Source organism: Nerophis lumbriciformis, linkage group LG36 (assembly GCF_033978685.3).
Source record: "Nerophis lumbriciformis linkage group LG36, RoL_Nlum_v2.1, whole genome shotgun sequence".
Taxonomy (NCBI): domain Eukaryota; kingdom Metazoa; phylum Chordata; class Actinopteri; order Syngnathiformes; family Syngnathidae; genus Nerophis; species Nerophis lumbriciformis.
The window spans coordinates 559619-575000 of NC_084583.2; the positions used below are offsets into that span (position 1 = coordinate 559619).

The 15382-nt window shown below is 39.4% G+C and overlaps 1 protein-coding gene across 9 annotated transcripts in view; it reads right to left on the reverse strand.

The window, feature by feature from the left end:
- Window positions 1–15382, reverse strand: part of dlg3 (discs, large homolog 3 (Drosophila)) — a 399427-nt gene that overhangs the window by 382442 nt on the left and 1603 nt on the right. For all 9 annotated transcript variants that reach the window (XM_061930678.1, XM_072912496.1, XM_072912493.1 and 6 more), the window contains exon 3: window positions 8162–8293. In XM_061930678.1, the coding sequence (XP_061786662.1) occupies window positions 8162–8293 (132 nt within the window). The remainder of the gene's footprint in view (window positions 1–8161; window positions 8294–15382) is intronic.

Consider the following 15382-nt stretch of genomic DNA (forward strand, 5'->3'; position numbering starts at 1 on the left):
AAAGCTATGGGCATTATTAGTTCCTGCTTTGATTGGGTTTGTTTATTGTCTCAATAAACACAAAAAAAGCGAGTTGGCTATGTTTAATCGTTCAAAAAAGTGGTACCCAACCCTTGGTACGCAGGTCGCAAAGAAATGTGTTTGAAATGGCATCAATTTTATTTGTTGTCTTTCGAGTATCTTATTTTGAAAGAATCCCCACTTACTTGCCATGCACTTGGTGGAGCCTGCTCCATCATTACCGATTCTACATTGAGACAATTTATTTGGTGTGTTAATACTGAAGTAATTGGTGTGATTACGGCGCTGCGATTATATATATATATATATATATACACATATATATACCCATACATATATGGGTGTATATATATATATATATATACGTATATATATAGATATATATATATACACATATATATACCCATACATATATGGGTATATATACATATATACATATATATATATATATATACACATACAGTGGGGCAAAAAAGGATTTAGTCAGCCACCGATTGTGCAAGTTCTCCCACTTTAAATGATGACAGAGGTCTGTAATTTTCATCATAGGTACACTTCAACTGTGAGAGACAGAAAGTGAAAAAAAATCCAGGAATTCTCATTTTCGGAAATTTAAAGAATTTATTTGTAAATTATGGTGGAAAATAAGTATTTGGTCACTTCAAACAAGGAATATCTCTGGCTCTCACAGACCTGTAACTTCTTCTTTAAGAAGCTCTTCTGTCCTCCACTCGTTACCTGTATTAATGGCACCTGTTTGAACTCGTTATCTGTATAAAAGACACCTGTCCACAGCCTTAAACAGTCAGACTCCAAACTCCACTATGGCCAAGACCAAAGAGCTGTCGAAGGACACCAGGAAAATAATTGTAGACCTGCACCAGACTGTGAAGAGTGAATCTACAATAGGCAAGCAGCTTGGTGTGAAGAAATCAACTGTGGGAGCAATTATCAGAAAATGGAAGACATACAAGACCACTGATAATCTCCCTCGATCTGAGGCTCCACGCAAGATCTCATCCCGTGGGGTCAAAATGATCATGAGAACGGTGAGCAAAAATCCCAGAACCACACGGGGGTACCTGGTGAATGACCTGCAGAGAGCTGGGACCAAAGTAACAAAGGTTACTATCAGTAACACACTACGCCGACAGGGAATCAAATGCTGCAGTGCCAGACGTGTCCCCTTGCTTAAGCCAGTGCATGTCCAGGCCCGTCTGAAGTTTGCCAGAGAGCACATGGATGATACAGCAGAGGATTAGGAGAATGTCATGTGGTCAGATGAAACCAAAATAGAACTTTTTGGTATAAACTCACCTCGTCGTGTTTGGAGGAAGAAGAATACTGAGTTGCATCCCAAGAACACCATACCTACTGTGAAGCATGGGGGTGTAAACATCATGCTTTGGGGCTGTTTTTCTGCTAAAGGGACAGGCTGACTGATCCGTGTTAAGGAAAGAATGAATGGGGCCATGTATCGTGAGATTTTCAGCCAAAACCTCCTTCCATCAGTGAGAGCTTTGAAGATGAAACGTGGCTGGGTCTTCCAGCATGACAATGATCCCAAACACACCGCCCGGGCAACGAAGGAGTGGCTCCGTAAGAAGCATTTGAAAGTCCTGGAGTGGCCGAGCCAGTCTCCAGACCTCATCCCCATAGAAAATCTGTGGAGGGAGATGAAAGTCCGTGTTGCTCGGCGACAGCCCCAAAACATCACTGCTCTCGAGAAGATCTGCATGGAGGAATGGGCCAAAATACCAGCTACTGTGTGTGCTAACCTGGTAAAGACCTATAATAATCGTTTGACCTCTGTTATTGCCAACAAAGGTTATATTACAAAGTATTGAGTTGAATTTTTGTTATTGACCAAATACTTATTTTCCACCATAATTTACAAATAAATTCTTAAAAAATCCTACAATGTGAATTCCTGGATTTTTTTTTCACATTCTGTCTCTCACAGTTGAAGTGTACCTATGATGGAAATTACAGACCTCTGTCATCTTTTTAAGTGGGAGAACTTGCACAATTGGTGGCTGACTAAATACTTTTTTGCCCCACTGTATATATATATATACAGTACATATACTGTATATAAATACATACATACATATATACAGTATATATACACCTACATATACATACACACATCTACATACATAAATATACATATAAACACACATATACAGTCGTGGTCAAAAGTTTACATACACTTATGAAGGACATAATGTCATGGCTGTCTTGAGTTTCCAATAATTTCTACAACTATTGTTTTTTGTGATAGAGTGATTGGAGCACATACTTGTTGGTCACAAAAAACATTCCTGAAGTTTGCTTCTTTTATGAATTTATTATGGGTCTACTGAAAATGTGAGCAAATGTGCTGGGTCAAAAGTATACATACAGCAATGTTAATATTTGCTTACATGTCCCTTGGCAAATTGTATTGCAATAAGGCGCTTTTGGTAGCCATCCACAAGCTTCTGGCAAGCTTCTGCTTTAATTTTTGACCACTCCTCTTGAAAAAATTGGTGCAGTTCAGCTAAATTTGTTGGTTTTCTGACATTGACTTGTTTCTTCAGCATTGTCCACATGTTCTCAATGGGGTTTAAGTCAGGACTTTTGGGAAGGCAATTCTAAAACCTTCATTCCAGCCTGATTTAGCCATTCCTTTACCACTTTTGACGTGTGTTTGGGGTCATTGTCCTGTTGGAACACCCAACTGCGCCCAAGACCCAACCTCCGGCCTGATGATTTTAGGTTGTCCTGAAGAATTTGGAGGTAATCCTCCTTTTCCATTGCCCCATTTACTCTCTGTAAAGCATCAGTTCCATTGGCAGCAAAACAGGCCCAGAGCATAATACTACCACCACCATGCTTGACGGTAGGAATGGTGTTCCTGGGATTAAAGGCCTCACCTTTTCTCCTCCAAACATATTGCTGGGTATTGTGGCCAAACAGCTCCATTTTTGTTTCATATGACAACAAAAATTTCCTCCAGAAGGTCTTATCTTTTTCCATGTGATCAGCAGCAAACTTTAGACGAGCCTTAAGGTGTGGCTTCTGGAGTAAGGGCTTCCTTCTTGCATGGCAGCCTCTCAGTCCATGGCGTTGCAAAACACGCTTGACTGTGGATGCTGACACCTGTGTTCAAGCAGCTTCCAATTCATTGCAGACCTGCTTTTTGGTGGTTCTCGGTTGATTCTTGATCATCCTGACCAATTTTCTCTCAGCAGCAGGTGATAGCTTGAATTTTCTTCCTGATCGTGGCAGTGACAAAACTGTGCCATGCACTTTATACTTAGAAACAATTGTCTGCACAGTTGCTCTTGCGACCTTAAGCTGCTTTGAAATGGCTCCAAGTGACTTTCCTGACTTGTTCAAGTCAATGATTCAGTTTTTTCAGATCTGTACTGAGTTCCTTTGACTTTCCCATTGTCCCTTTTGTAACCGAGTCTAATGACTGCATCACATGAGCCCTATTTAAATAGGCTCAGAGAAGTCAACAGGTGTTGTCAATCATAATCACTCACATGAAGCAAAGAGGCCATGCCATGAAGCTAATTTGATTTGATTGTAACTTTTCTACATCAACAAAATTGATCATGTATGTTGCTGTATGTATACTTTTGACCCAGCACATTTGCTCACATTTTCAATAGACCCATAATAAATTCATAAAAGAACCGAACTTTATGAATGTTTTTTGTGACCAACAAGTATGTGCTCCAATCACTACATCACAAAAAAATAAGAGTTGTAGAAATTATTGAAAATTCAAGACAGCCATGACATTATGTTCTTTACAAGTGTATGTATACTTTTGACCACGACTCTTTATACATACATATACTGTATATTTACATAAATATACATACATATATACAATATATATATATACACACATACATACATACATACATACATACATACATACATACATACATACATGTGTATATCAATATATATTGATATACACATTTATACACATACAGTATATACATACATACATATATGCACACATATATGTATAATCGTGGACAAAAGTTTACACACACTTGTAAAGAACATAATGTCATGGCTGTCTTGACTTTCCAATCATTTCTACAACTCTTATTTTTTTGTGATAGAGTGATTGGAGCACATACTTGTTGGTCACAAAAACATTCATGAAGTTTGGTTCTTTTATGAATTTATTATGGGTCTACTGAAAATGTGAGCAAATCCGCTGGGTCAAAAGTATACATACAGCAATGTTAATATTTGCTTACATGTTCCTTGGCAAGTTTCACTGCAATAAGGCACTTTTGGTAGCCATCCACAAGCTTCTGCTTGAATTTTTGACCACTCCTCTTTTGACCACTCACCATTCCTACCATCCTTGACGGCAGGCATGGTGTTCCTGGGATTAAAGGCCTCACCTTTTCTCCTGCAAACAAATTGCTCGGTATTGTGGCCAAACAGCTAAATTTTTGTTTCATCTGACACCACATGGCCAAAGATAAGACCTTCTGGAGGAAAGTTCTGTGGTCAGATGAAACAAAAATGGACTTGTTTGGCCACAATACCCAGCAATATGTTTGGAGGCGAAAAGGTGAGGCCTTTAATCCCAGGAACACCACACCTACCGTCAAGCATGGTGGTGGTAGTATTATGCTCTGGGCCTGTTTTGCTGCCAATGGAACTGGTGCTTTACAGAGAGTAAATGGGACAATGAAAAAGGAGGATTACCTCTAAAACCTAAAATCATCAGCCCGGAGGTTGGGTCTTGGGCGCAGTTGGGTGTTCCAACAGGACAATGACCCCAAACACGTCAAAAGTGGTAAAGGAATGGCTAAATCAGGCTAGAATGAAGGTTTTAGAATGGCCTTCCCAAAGTCCTGACTTAAATGTGTGGACAATGCTGAAGAAACAAGTCCATGTCAGAAAACCAACACATTTAGCTGAACTGCACCAATTTTGTCAAGAGGAGTGGTCAAAAATTCAAGCAGAAGCTTGTGGATGGCTACCAAAAGTGCCTTATTGCAGTGAAACTTGCCAAGGGACATGTAAGCAAATATTAACATTGCTGTATGTATACTTTTGACCCAGCACATTTGCTCACATTTTCAGTAGACCCATAATAAATTCATAAAAGAACCAAACTTCATGAATGTTTTTTGTGACCAACAAGTATGTGCTCCAACAAGAGTCAAGATTGCTCGAAGAACAATGACTACCAACGCAAAGTTAGCAGCTGAAATGGCGGGAATTAAAGATTCCCTAAACTTTATGTCAAGGGAAATCAGTAAAGTGGTGGAACAACAGAGGAAACTGACAGGCCTCATTGAGGAGATCGGGCAGCTAAAGGCTATCATCCAACACAAGAGTGAACGGATTGAGCTCCTAGAACAAAAAGCAAATATTAACATTGCTGTATGTATACTTTTGACCCAGCACATTTGCTCACATTTTCAGTAGACCCATAATAAATTCATAAAAGAAGCAAACTTCATGAATGTTTTTTGTGACCAACAAGTATGTGCTCCAATCACTACATCACAAAAAAATAAGAGTTGTAGAAATTATTGCAAACTCAAGACAGCCATGACATGATGCAAACTTTTCACCATGACTGTACATACATACATACATACATATATATATATATATATATATATATATATATATATATATATATATACACATATATATATATATACACATATACATATACATATATATATATATATATATATATATATATATATATATATATATATATATATATATATATATACAGTCGTGGTCAAAAGTTTACATACACTTGTGAAGGACATAGTGTAGTAAAAGAGGAGCAATTTTTCTGAATTCCTTCTTTTCCAAAGTGTTCCTGAATAGAGTTCTAAAAAAAAAAGTATGACAGACCACCTCAAAAAAACGGAATGCAACTGTACAGTTTTTTACTGAATGGGACACCCAAAATGTACATGAAAATAAAGAAAGTGGGATTTACAATATTATCTACGAACAATAAAACACTGAATATTAACTTGATATCATCATCATTTATTTTTATTCCTTTCATGAAAATACATATACAAGCCATATACAGTTGACACTTTCATTGTTTTTTGTTTCTTATACATTTCCATGATCAGAAAGGAGCAGATGGAAGAATACTAGTCTTATATTTATCTGCCCCCTTTTTAACGCAAATTATTTTAGATGACTTTATCATTGTTCCCTCCACCAACACCCAAACTCCAACATACTTTTAATTTTCGTTTAAGCATTTTCAAAATGACACGTTCCAATCAAAATCAAAAATCAGTTTGATATAATTCCAGTTGTTTCTTTTTGTAACTCCTTTTAAATTCAAAGATATTCTTGCAGCTTTTTAAGTCTTTGTTTAGAGACTGTTGCTGCTTTCACAGCAGCAACAGATAAGCACATTTGCTTCAAATGTGTTCGCACTCTTGGATATTTAAAGTCATACGACCTTCTGTGATTCTCATCTTCCGACGTGAACACAAATAACTTTTGTAAGTCCTTAGGAAGAACTTTATTTCTAACTTTGAACATCACTAATAGAGTATGCAATTCTACAATGTCTTTTAGTTTTAATAATCCTGACCTAATGAAGAGTGGATTTGTGTGGTCTCTATATCCTACTGTAAAAATGATAAGAATTGCTCTTTTCTGTGAAAGAAATAAAGGCATTATGTTGCTGCATACTTGCCAACCCTCCCGGATTTTCTGGGAGACTCACGAAATTCAGCGCCTCTCCCGAAAACCTACCGGGACAAATTTTCTCCCGAAAATCTCCCGAAATTCAGGCGGAGCTGGAGGGGGCGTGGCCTCCAGCTCCATGCGGACCTGAGTCCGCTTTCCCACAATATAAAGAACGTCTACAGTAAAGCAGTCCGTCTGCCGTAAACAGCAATGTTGTGACACTCTTAAACAGGACAATACTGCCATCTAGTGCATTTGATGAAAGCACTTTTGTGCGTGCCACACAGCAATGCATCATCAGAGAGGGTGTTCAGCATGGTTAGAAAGATAGTGACAGAGAATAGAACAAGGATGGACAATTCAACCCTTAACTCAACAAAGAGTAGATGAGTGTTATGTGTGTGTATTTGTGTAAATAAATGAACACTGAAATTCAAGTATTTCTTTTATATATATATATATATATATATATATAGCTAGAATTCACTGAAAGTCAATTATTTCTTTTATATATATATATATATATATATATATATATATCCATCCATCCATCCATCCATTTTCTACCGCTTATTCCCTTCGGGGTCGCAGGGATATATATATATATATATATATATATGAAATACTTGACTTGGTGAATTCTAGCTGTAAATATACTCCTCCCCTCTTAACCACGCCCCCAACCACGCCCCCGCCCCAACCACGCCCCTTGCACCCACCCCCCGAAATTGGAGGTCTCAAGGTTGGCAAGTATGTGTTGCTGTGATATGTATTTCCCCATATTTCTGCACAATAATTGAAATGAGGTAGAATAATTGAGCAATATAACATTCTCATTGTATTACACGGGAAACTGTATTTAACCTTGTTCAAAATAAATAAGCTTTTAGACAGCTTATTTTTCACATGCAATATATGAGCTTTCCATGTCAACTTTTCCATCCATTAAATATGAACATCGCTCCTCTTTTACTTCTCAGATCAAGCAAAACACAACAAAAATGTAACAAACAGCAAAATATGAATGCAAAGTGTAAAGAAATAAATAAAACTATAATATGATATATTATCACTTTTATGCAGAAATTTGTTGTAAAAATCTGCTTTCGTTTGCTCTGAAAACAAACCCCGCCCACTCTGCTTTGTTCCTGGTCTGAGCTGCTGTGATGTAAATTACCGTAATAACTCCTATAACACTCAAATGAACAGATTTCAACCATTGAAGTACTTTCTATAGTTCAAGACTTACAGTTTTAAAAAAACAGCACTGCACATCATAATGGCGACGACAGTTTTGATGTTAAAGGTCTAAAAAAAAATGATGTAGAACGTCCGGCGGGCCGGATTGGGAATCTTAATTGGCTGCATGTGGCCCACGGGCCGTATTTTGCCCACGTCTGGGATTGCGTATGATGTTGCTACTTACCAAGAAGGGCTTGAAAGAGCTGGCTGCCCAAAATGGAAGACACTTTGCCCACACTGGTCTTCAGGGTCTGCTCCTCTGGACTGGTCAGGCTGGCCTGGTACCTTCTGAGCAGCCCCACCGCTCGCTCAGTGTCTGCCTCACAAAAAGACGCAAGATTCCAGTGTGAATATTTCAACTTTATCCTGTGCACAATGTCATAATGTCCAGTACGAGACTTGTAGGGCTGGATGGACGAGAGTGCGGTCAAAAAGTCCTTCTAATGCTCGGTTTGGATGGAAATTAATCACCCCCAAAAAAATGACCTCTCGGAAAATTCTTATGAAAAAGACTCGTATTCCTGCTATAGCGAGCATGCAAATCAACAAATATTTGCCAAGCGAGTCGGAGCTTTTCTTCCGGTCACTCACACACATCAAAGGCCTGGAGAGCAGCGGCCACACAACACTTGCCAGCAAGTTCTCGCAAAAACAGAGGTTACTTAGTAGGAATGTGACTCTTACAACAACACACGATTCCATTCAAATCAGAATGAATACTTGATTCTACGCGATTCTCAATTCAAACATATTCTCACAATATGTATGTGGAGGGGGGCGTGGCCTGCGGACCTGCAGCGAAGCGGGGTGCATATCTGCCAACTTTTGAAATCAGAAAAACCTAGTAGCCAGGGTCCAGGGGCCGCAGGCCCCGGTAGGTCCAGGACAAAGTCCTGGTGGGGGGTTCAGGGGGGCCGACGCAAAATGATTACCTATTAGCATTCAGACAGGTTAAAATGTTGCTAAAACCATCACTTTTCTATCAGTCACAGTGACTTTTCAAAACAAAAATATTCCGTCTTCATGACATCGGCGATACTTTTTGAGGATTCTGTTCCAAGACAGTGAATAATGTTTGATGTTTTGGTTCGACCACATCCATATTTTTTGGCGATTTTCGAGTCGGGAAACATTTTCCGAAATAACTGTCCCATGTGATCAGCCAGTGCGATTGGAAGTCCATGCTCAATTATTGCCTCCGTAAATAAAACTTCGGCATTTATCACATCCAAAGAATCTGTTTGGGCGACGAAAAACGTTGAAAGTTTTCCACTTGTATCGCTAGCAACGGCATTAGACTTGTGTTTTTTTTGTCCCAACGTGGTCTTTTACATCGCTAATTCCTCCATGTCCGATCGAAAAATCTTGTCTGCACAAGGTGCAATTCGCGTAGTTTTCACCCTTTTTGGAACGGATAATATTCTTCACGGAATGACTGCAGTTTTCTTTTCGGTTTAAGACTCGTTTGCGATTTTTCTCCGGCTGATTCCATGATCGTTCGCTCGTTTGGAAACAATGGCAACTGGTGCCTCGTGCTTGGCAGCGGTGCTATAAATAGCCTCGCGCATGGCATTCGGAATGGCTCGATAGGAAGTTACGGGAAGCAGTGTCGATTGTCATTGTTGTTACGCCATTTCGTGAATAAAACTTTAAAAAAAAAAAAAAATGTAATTAATGAAAAACCGTATTTTTTATCACTGCAACCATCCATCCATCCATCCATTTTCTACCGCTTATTCCCTTTGGGGTCGCGGGGGGCGCTGGAGCCTATCTCAGCTACAATCGCCGTAACCCGGAATAGGTTGATGAAAACCGTACTAATTACGGGAAAACCGGAGTAGTTGGCAGGTATGGGGGTGGGCCAGGACCGGCTTCGAAATCAGCGACAGGTGCGTAGATGGCCCACCTGGGCCTGCTTATCTAATCACCTGTCGCTCTGTTAAAGGGCAGCAGCCGGGAAGGAGAGAGGAGGCGGAGTTGGAGCGAGAGCGAGAGCGAGACAGATCAACGCAAAGACAATTGCTGAAAAGCACATCAGAGAAAATAAAACAGTGTCCTCAACCCTGAAAGGAACTGTCATGTCAGTGCTTGGTGGTCCTAAGGAACCCGGAAGGGAGAAACCTCCACAGTGTATATATACTACCGTATTTTTCGGACTATAAGTCGCAGTTTTTTTCATAGTTTGGCCGGGCTCCAGTGCGACTTATATATATTTTTTCCTTTTTTATTATGCATTTTCGGCAGGTGCGACTTATACTCCGAAAAATACGGTAATAAAACCTTTTTCAGAACAGGTTCCAGGTTACAAAAGCCCCTTTTGCCTGCCGACGTATGACGTACACACACAGCGAGTGAGCTGGAGATGGCCTAAAAACTTCTTAATAAAATTTTTTTTAAAAAGCGTAGCTGTTTTCAAAATTAATTTTTGAAAATGATGAATTAATTGTGAATCGGAATAAATGCAGGATATCCCCCACATTAAAGGGTTCGTGGTCAATATGACATCATCACATAATATGCATAATCTGCCATGATGCATATATTTTCTTTAAAGAGGTTAAAAAAGTTATACATACAATTAAAAACAAATATGTGCTATTATTATTTGTTAGTGTGTGAATGCTCCAAAGCATTCACACATATGCTTTTCTACACCAAAATTAATCTATTTCTTAAAGGGGAACATTATCACCAGACCTATGTAAGCGTCAATATATACCTTGATGTTGCAGAAAAAAGACCATATATTTTTTTAACCGATTTCCGAACTCTAAATGGGTGAATTTTGGCGAATTAAACACCTTTCTATTATTCGCTCTCGGAGCGATGACGTCACAACGTGACGTCACATCGGGAAGCAATCCGCCATTTTCTCAAACACCGAGTCAAATCAGCTCTGTTATTTTCCGTTTTTTCGACTGTTTTCCGTACCTTGGAGACATCATGCCTCGTCGGTGTGTTGTCGGAGGGTGTAACAACACCAACAGGGACGGATTCAAGTTGCACCAGTGGCCCAAAGATGCGAAAGTGGCAAGAAATTGGACGTTTGTTCCGCACACTTTACCGACGAAAGCTATGCTACGACAGAGATGGCAAGAATGTGTGGATATCCTGCGACACTCAAAGCAGATGCATTTCCAACCATAAAGTCAAAGAAATCTGCCGCCAGACCCCCATTGAATCTGCCGGAGTGTGTGAGCAATTCAGGGACAAAGGACCTCGGTAGCACGGCAAGCGATGGCGGCAGTTTGTTCCCGCAGACGAGCGAGCTAAACCCCCTGGATGTCTTGGCTCACACCGTCCCTTATGCCACCGAAGATGATCAAGAGAAGAATATCGACCCTAGCTTCCCTGGCGTGCTGACATCAACTCCAAAACTGGACAGATCAGCTTTCAGGAAAAGAGCGCGGATGAGGGTATGTCTACAGAATATATTAATTGATGAAAATTGGGCTGTCTGCACTCTCAAAGTGCATGTTGTTGCCAAATGTATTTCATATGCTGTAAACCTAGTTCATAGTTGTTAGTTTCTTTTAATGCCAAACAAACACATACCAATCGTTGGTTAGAAGACGATCGCCGAATTGGTCCTCGCTTTCTCCCGTGTCGCTGGCTGTCGTGTCGTTTTCGTCGGTTTCGCTTGCATACGGTTCAAACCGATATGGCTCAATAGCTTCAGTTTCTTCTTCAATTTGGTTTTCGCTACCTGCCTCCACACTACAACCATCCGTTTCAATACACGCGTAATCTGTTGAATCGCTTAAGCCGCTGAAATCCGAGTCTGAATCCGAGCTAATGTCGCTATAGCTTGCTGTTCAACCGTTTCGTCGTCAAAACATCCCTCTTAATCAGGACAAAAACCGAAGATGTTTTATAAACTGGAAAAATTCCCGGTTTTCCCGAGATTCCAGGAAATCTGTAATACCATTTCTCAATTAAAAATGTTATTACTTCAACATTTCTTGACCGATTTGAAAAATTCCAACACCAACCATTTAAAGGGGAACATTATCACAATTTCAGAATGGTTAAAACCATTAAAAATCAGTTCCCAGTGGCTTATTTTATTTATCAAAGTTTTTTTCAAAATTTTACCCATCACGCAATATCCCTAAAAAAAGCTTCAAAGTGCCTGATTTTAACCATCGTTATATACACCCGTCCATTTTCCTGTGACGTCACATAGTGATGCCAACACAAACAAACATGGGGGAAAGAACAGCAAGCTATAGCGACATTAGCTCGGATTCAGACTCGGATTTCAGCGGCTTAAGCGATTCAACAGATTACGCATTTATTGAAACGGATGGTTGTAGTGTGGAGGCAGGTAGCGAAAACGAAATTGAAGAAGAAACTGAAGCTATTGAGCCATATCGGTTTGAACCGTATGCAAGCGAAACCGACAAAAACGACACGACAGCCAGCGACACGGGAGAAAGCGAGGACCAATTCGGCGATCGCCTTCTAACCAACGATTGGTATGTGTTTGTTTGGCATTAAAGGAAACTAACAACTATGAACTAGGTTTACAGCATATGAAATACATTTGGCAACAACATGCACTTTGAGAGTGCAGACAGCCCATTTCAGGCGCGCTAAGAACATATATTTTTCCACGATTTCAGCACTCAGGTTAACCATACCTAAATAGACACAAAATACTGCATTACACAAGACTACCCGAATGTACTCAAATGATTGAAAAAAATAAATGTTTTTAAGCTAAATTATTGGTAAACACAGTTTATGTATAATAATTTACGTAAAACCGCGAGTAATGAATAAAGTTTTCATCAATCAATATATTCTGTAGACATACCCTCATCCGCTCTCTTTTCCTGAAAGCTGATCTGTCCAGTTTTGGAGTTGATGTCAGCATCTGCTTTGAGTGTCGCAGGATATCCGCACATTCTTGCCATCTCTGTCGTAGCATAGCTTTCGTCGGTAAAGTGTGCGGAACAAACGACTGACCATTTCGTCGGCTTTCCCCACACCCTCGCATTTTGAACAAATTTCGTCCAATTTCTTGCCACTTTGGCATCTTTGGGCCACAGGTGCAACTTGAATCTGTCCCTGTTCGTGTTGTTACACCCTCCGACAACACACCGACGAAAGTGAGAAAATGGCGGATTGCTTCTCCGAGAGCGAATAATAGAAAGGCGTTGTAATTCGCCAAAATTCACCCATTTAGAGTTTGGAAATCGGTTAAAAAAAATATATGGTCTTTTTTCTGCAACATCAAGGTATATATTGACGCTTACATAGGTCTGGTGATAATGTTCCCCTTTAAGCTAATTCACAACTTTCAAATAACTGTATTTTTTGGAGTATAAGTCGCACCGGAGTATAAGTCGCACCTGCCGAAAATGCATAATAAAGAAGGAAAAAAACATATATAAGTCGCACTGGAGCCCAGCCAAACTCTGAAAAAAAATGCGACTTATAGTCCGGAAAATACGGTATTTAACATTTCCAAAAAAAATTCCCGCTTTTCCCAAATTTCCATGAAATTCCCATTGAAAAGAATTCAAAGTTCCACAACTCCCACATTTTTTATCCGATTCAAACCGTTCCAACTTCAAATTATTCAGCCTGTTCAGGAATTGTCTGTTCTACTTCAACAATTAGTCATTTTGAAGTTCAACTTCAGCATTGGAGCATCTCGTTAAGGTATATTTTTTCTCATATCGTATTGCTCTATTTTTCAATTGTTGCTGCTTATTGTTCAATGTACTTTGTTAAAAATTATTTTAGTTTCCAGAGACTTCTGCATTACTTTGAGTGACTTTCTCTTTACTAAAAACAACTAGCAACAAATCTAGCATTTTCTTCTGGTGTTGAATTGAATACTGTACTCGTGTTTAGACACTCATTACTTCTATCGCTCCACATCTGCGACAAACAGCAAGCTTTATTGAAGTAACACTTGCTACGCGCTGCTGGTTTAGCCTTTCTCTCCTTAAAATCCGCCATTCTTCTCTTAATATTTGTACATTTTGGAGTATATTATCTGGGGTATATTAAAGTACGTCCACATCGCAGACATGCTGCCTGTGCGTATTGCTTAAATCATCAAAACATCCGGTTTTGGTGATCAATAGCTGATTCAGTCAATACTCCACACAAAATAGGCTGTATCTATCCATTCATTCAATATATTAGATTTTTTTCACTGAAAAAAAACCCCCTCATTTTTAAGGTGTGGCGGCTTTTATTTTGCCACGTTGGAGCAACCCTGAAATGAGAATCGCGATGCGGATGTGAATCGGGTTTTTTTCAGCACCCCTATTACGATGCTAATCTCAAGACAAGCTTTCAAATAACTGTCAAGAGACAAGGTAGTATGATATATATATTTTTTATTTTACCAGTTGTTATTTCAATAACATTGGAAAACAAATACAAGTAATTTTTAAATTGCGCTTCTCAAAGAGAGAGCTCACTTTTCACATGATTAAAAAATATATTTTAGGCTTGTACAAAACCCAAAAGCAGTGACGTTGTCACGTTGTGTAAATGGTAAATAAAAACAGAATACAATGATTAATATTAATATTCAATTGAATAGACTGCAAAGACAAGATATTTAATGTCTGAACAGAGAAACTTCTTTTTTTTTGTGTGCAAATAATCATTTACTTAGAATTTAATGGCAACAACACAACAAGGGCATTTTTACCACTGTGTTACATGGCCTTTCCTTTTAACAACACTCAGTAAACGTTTGGGAACTGAGGAGACACATTTTTGAAGTGGAATTCTTTCCCATTCTTGCTTGATGTACAGCTTAAGTTGTTCAACAGTCCGGGGTCTCCGTTGTGCTATTTTAGGCTTCATAATGCATCACACATTTTCAATGGGAGACAGGTCTGGACTACAGGCAGGCCAGTCTAGTACCCGCACTCTTTTACTATGAAGCCACGCTGTTGTAACACGTGCCTTGGCATTGTCTTGCTGAAATAAGCAGGGGCGTCCATGATAACGTTGCTTGGATGGCAACATATGTTGCTGCAAAACCTGTATGTACCTTTCAGCATTAATGGTGCCTTCACAGATGGGTAAGTTACCCATGTCTTTGACACTAATACACCCCCATACCATCACAGATGCTGGCTTTTACACTTTGCGCCAATAACAGTGCGGATGGTTCTTTTCCTCTTTGTTCCGGAGGACACGACGTCCACAGTTTCCAAAAACAATTTGAAATGTGGACTCGTCAGACCACATAACACTTTTCCACTTTGCATCAGTCCATCTTAGATGAGCTCGGCCCTGCAAAGCTGGCGGTGTTTCTGGGTGTTGTTGATAAATGGCTTTCGCTTTGCATAGTAGAGTTTAACTTGCACTTACAGATGTAGCGACCAACTGTAGTTACTGACAGCGGTTTTCGTAAGTGTTCCTGAGC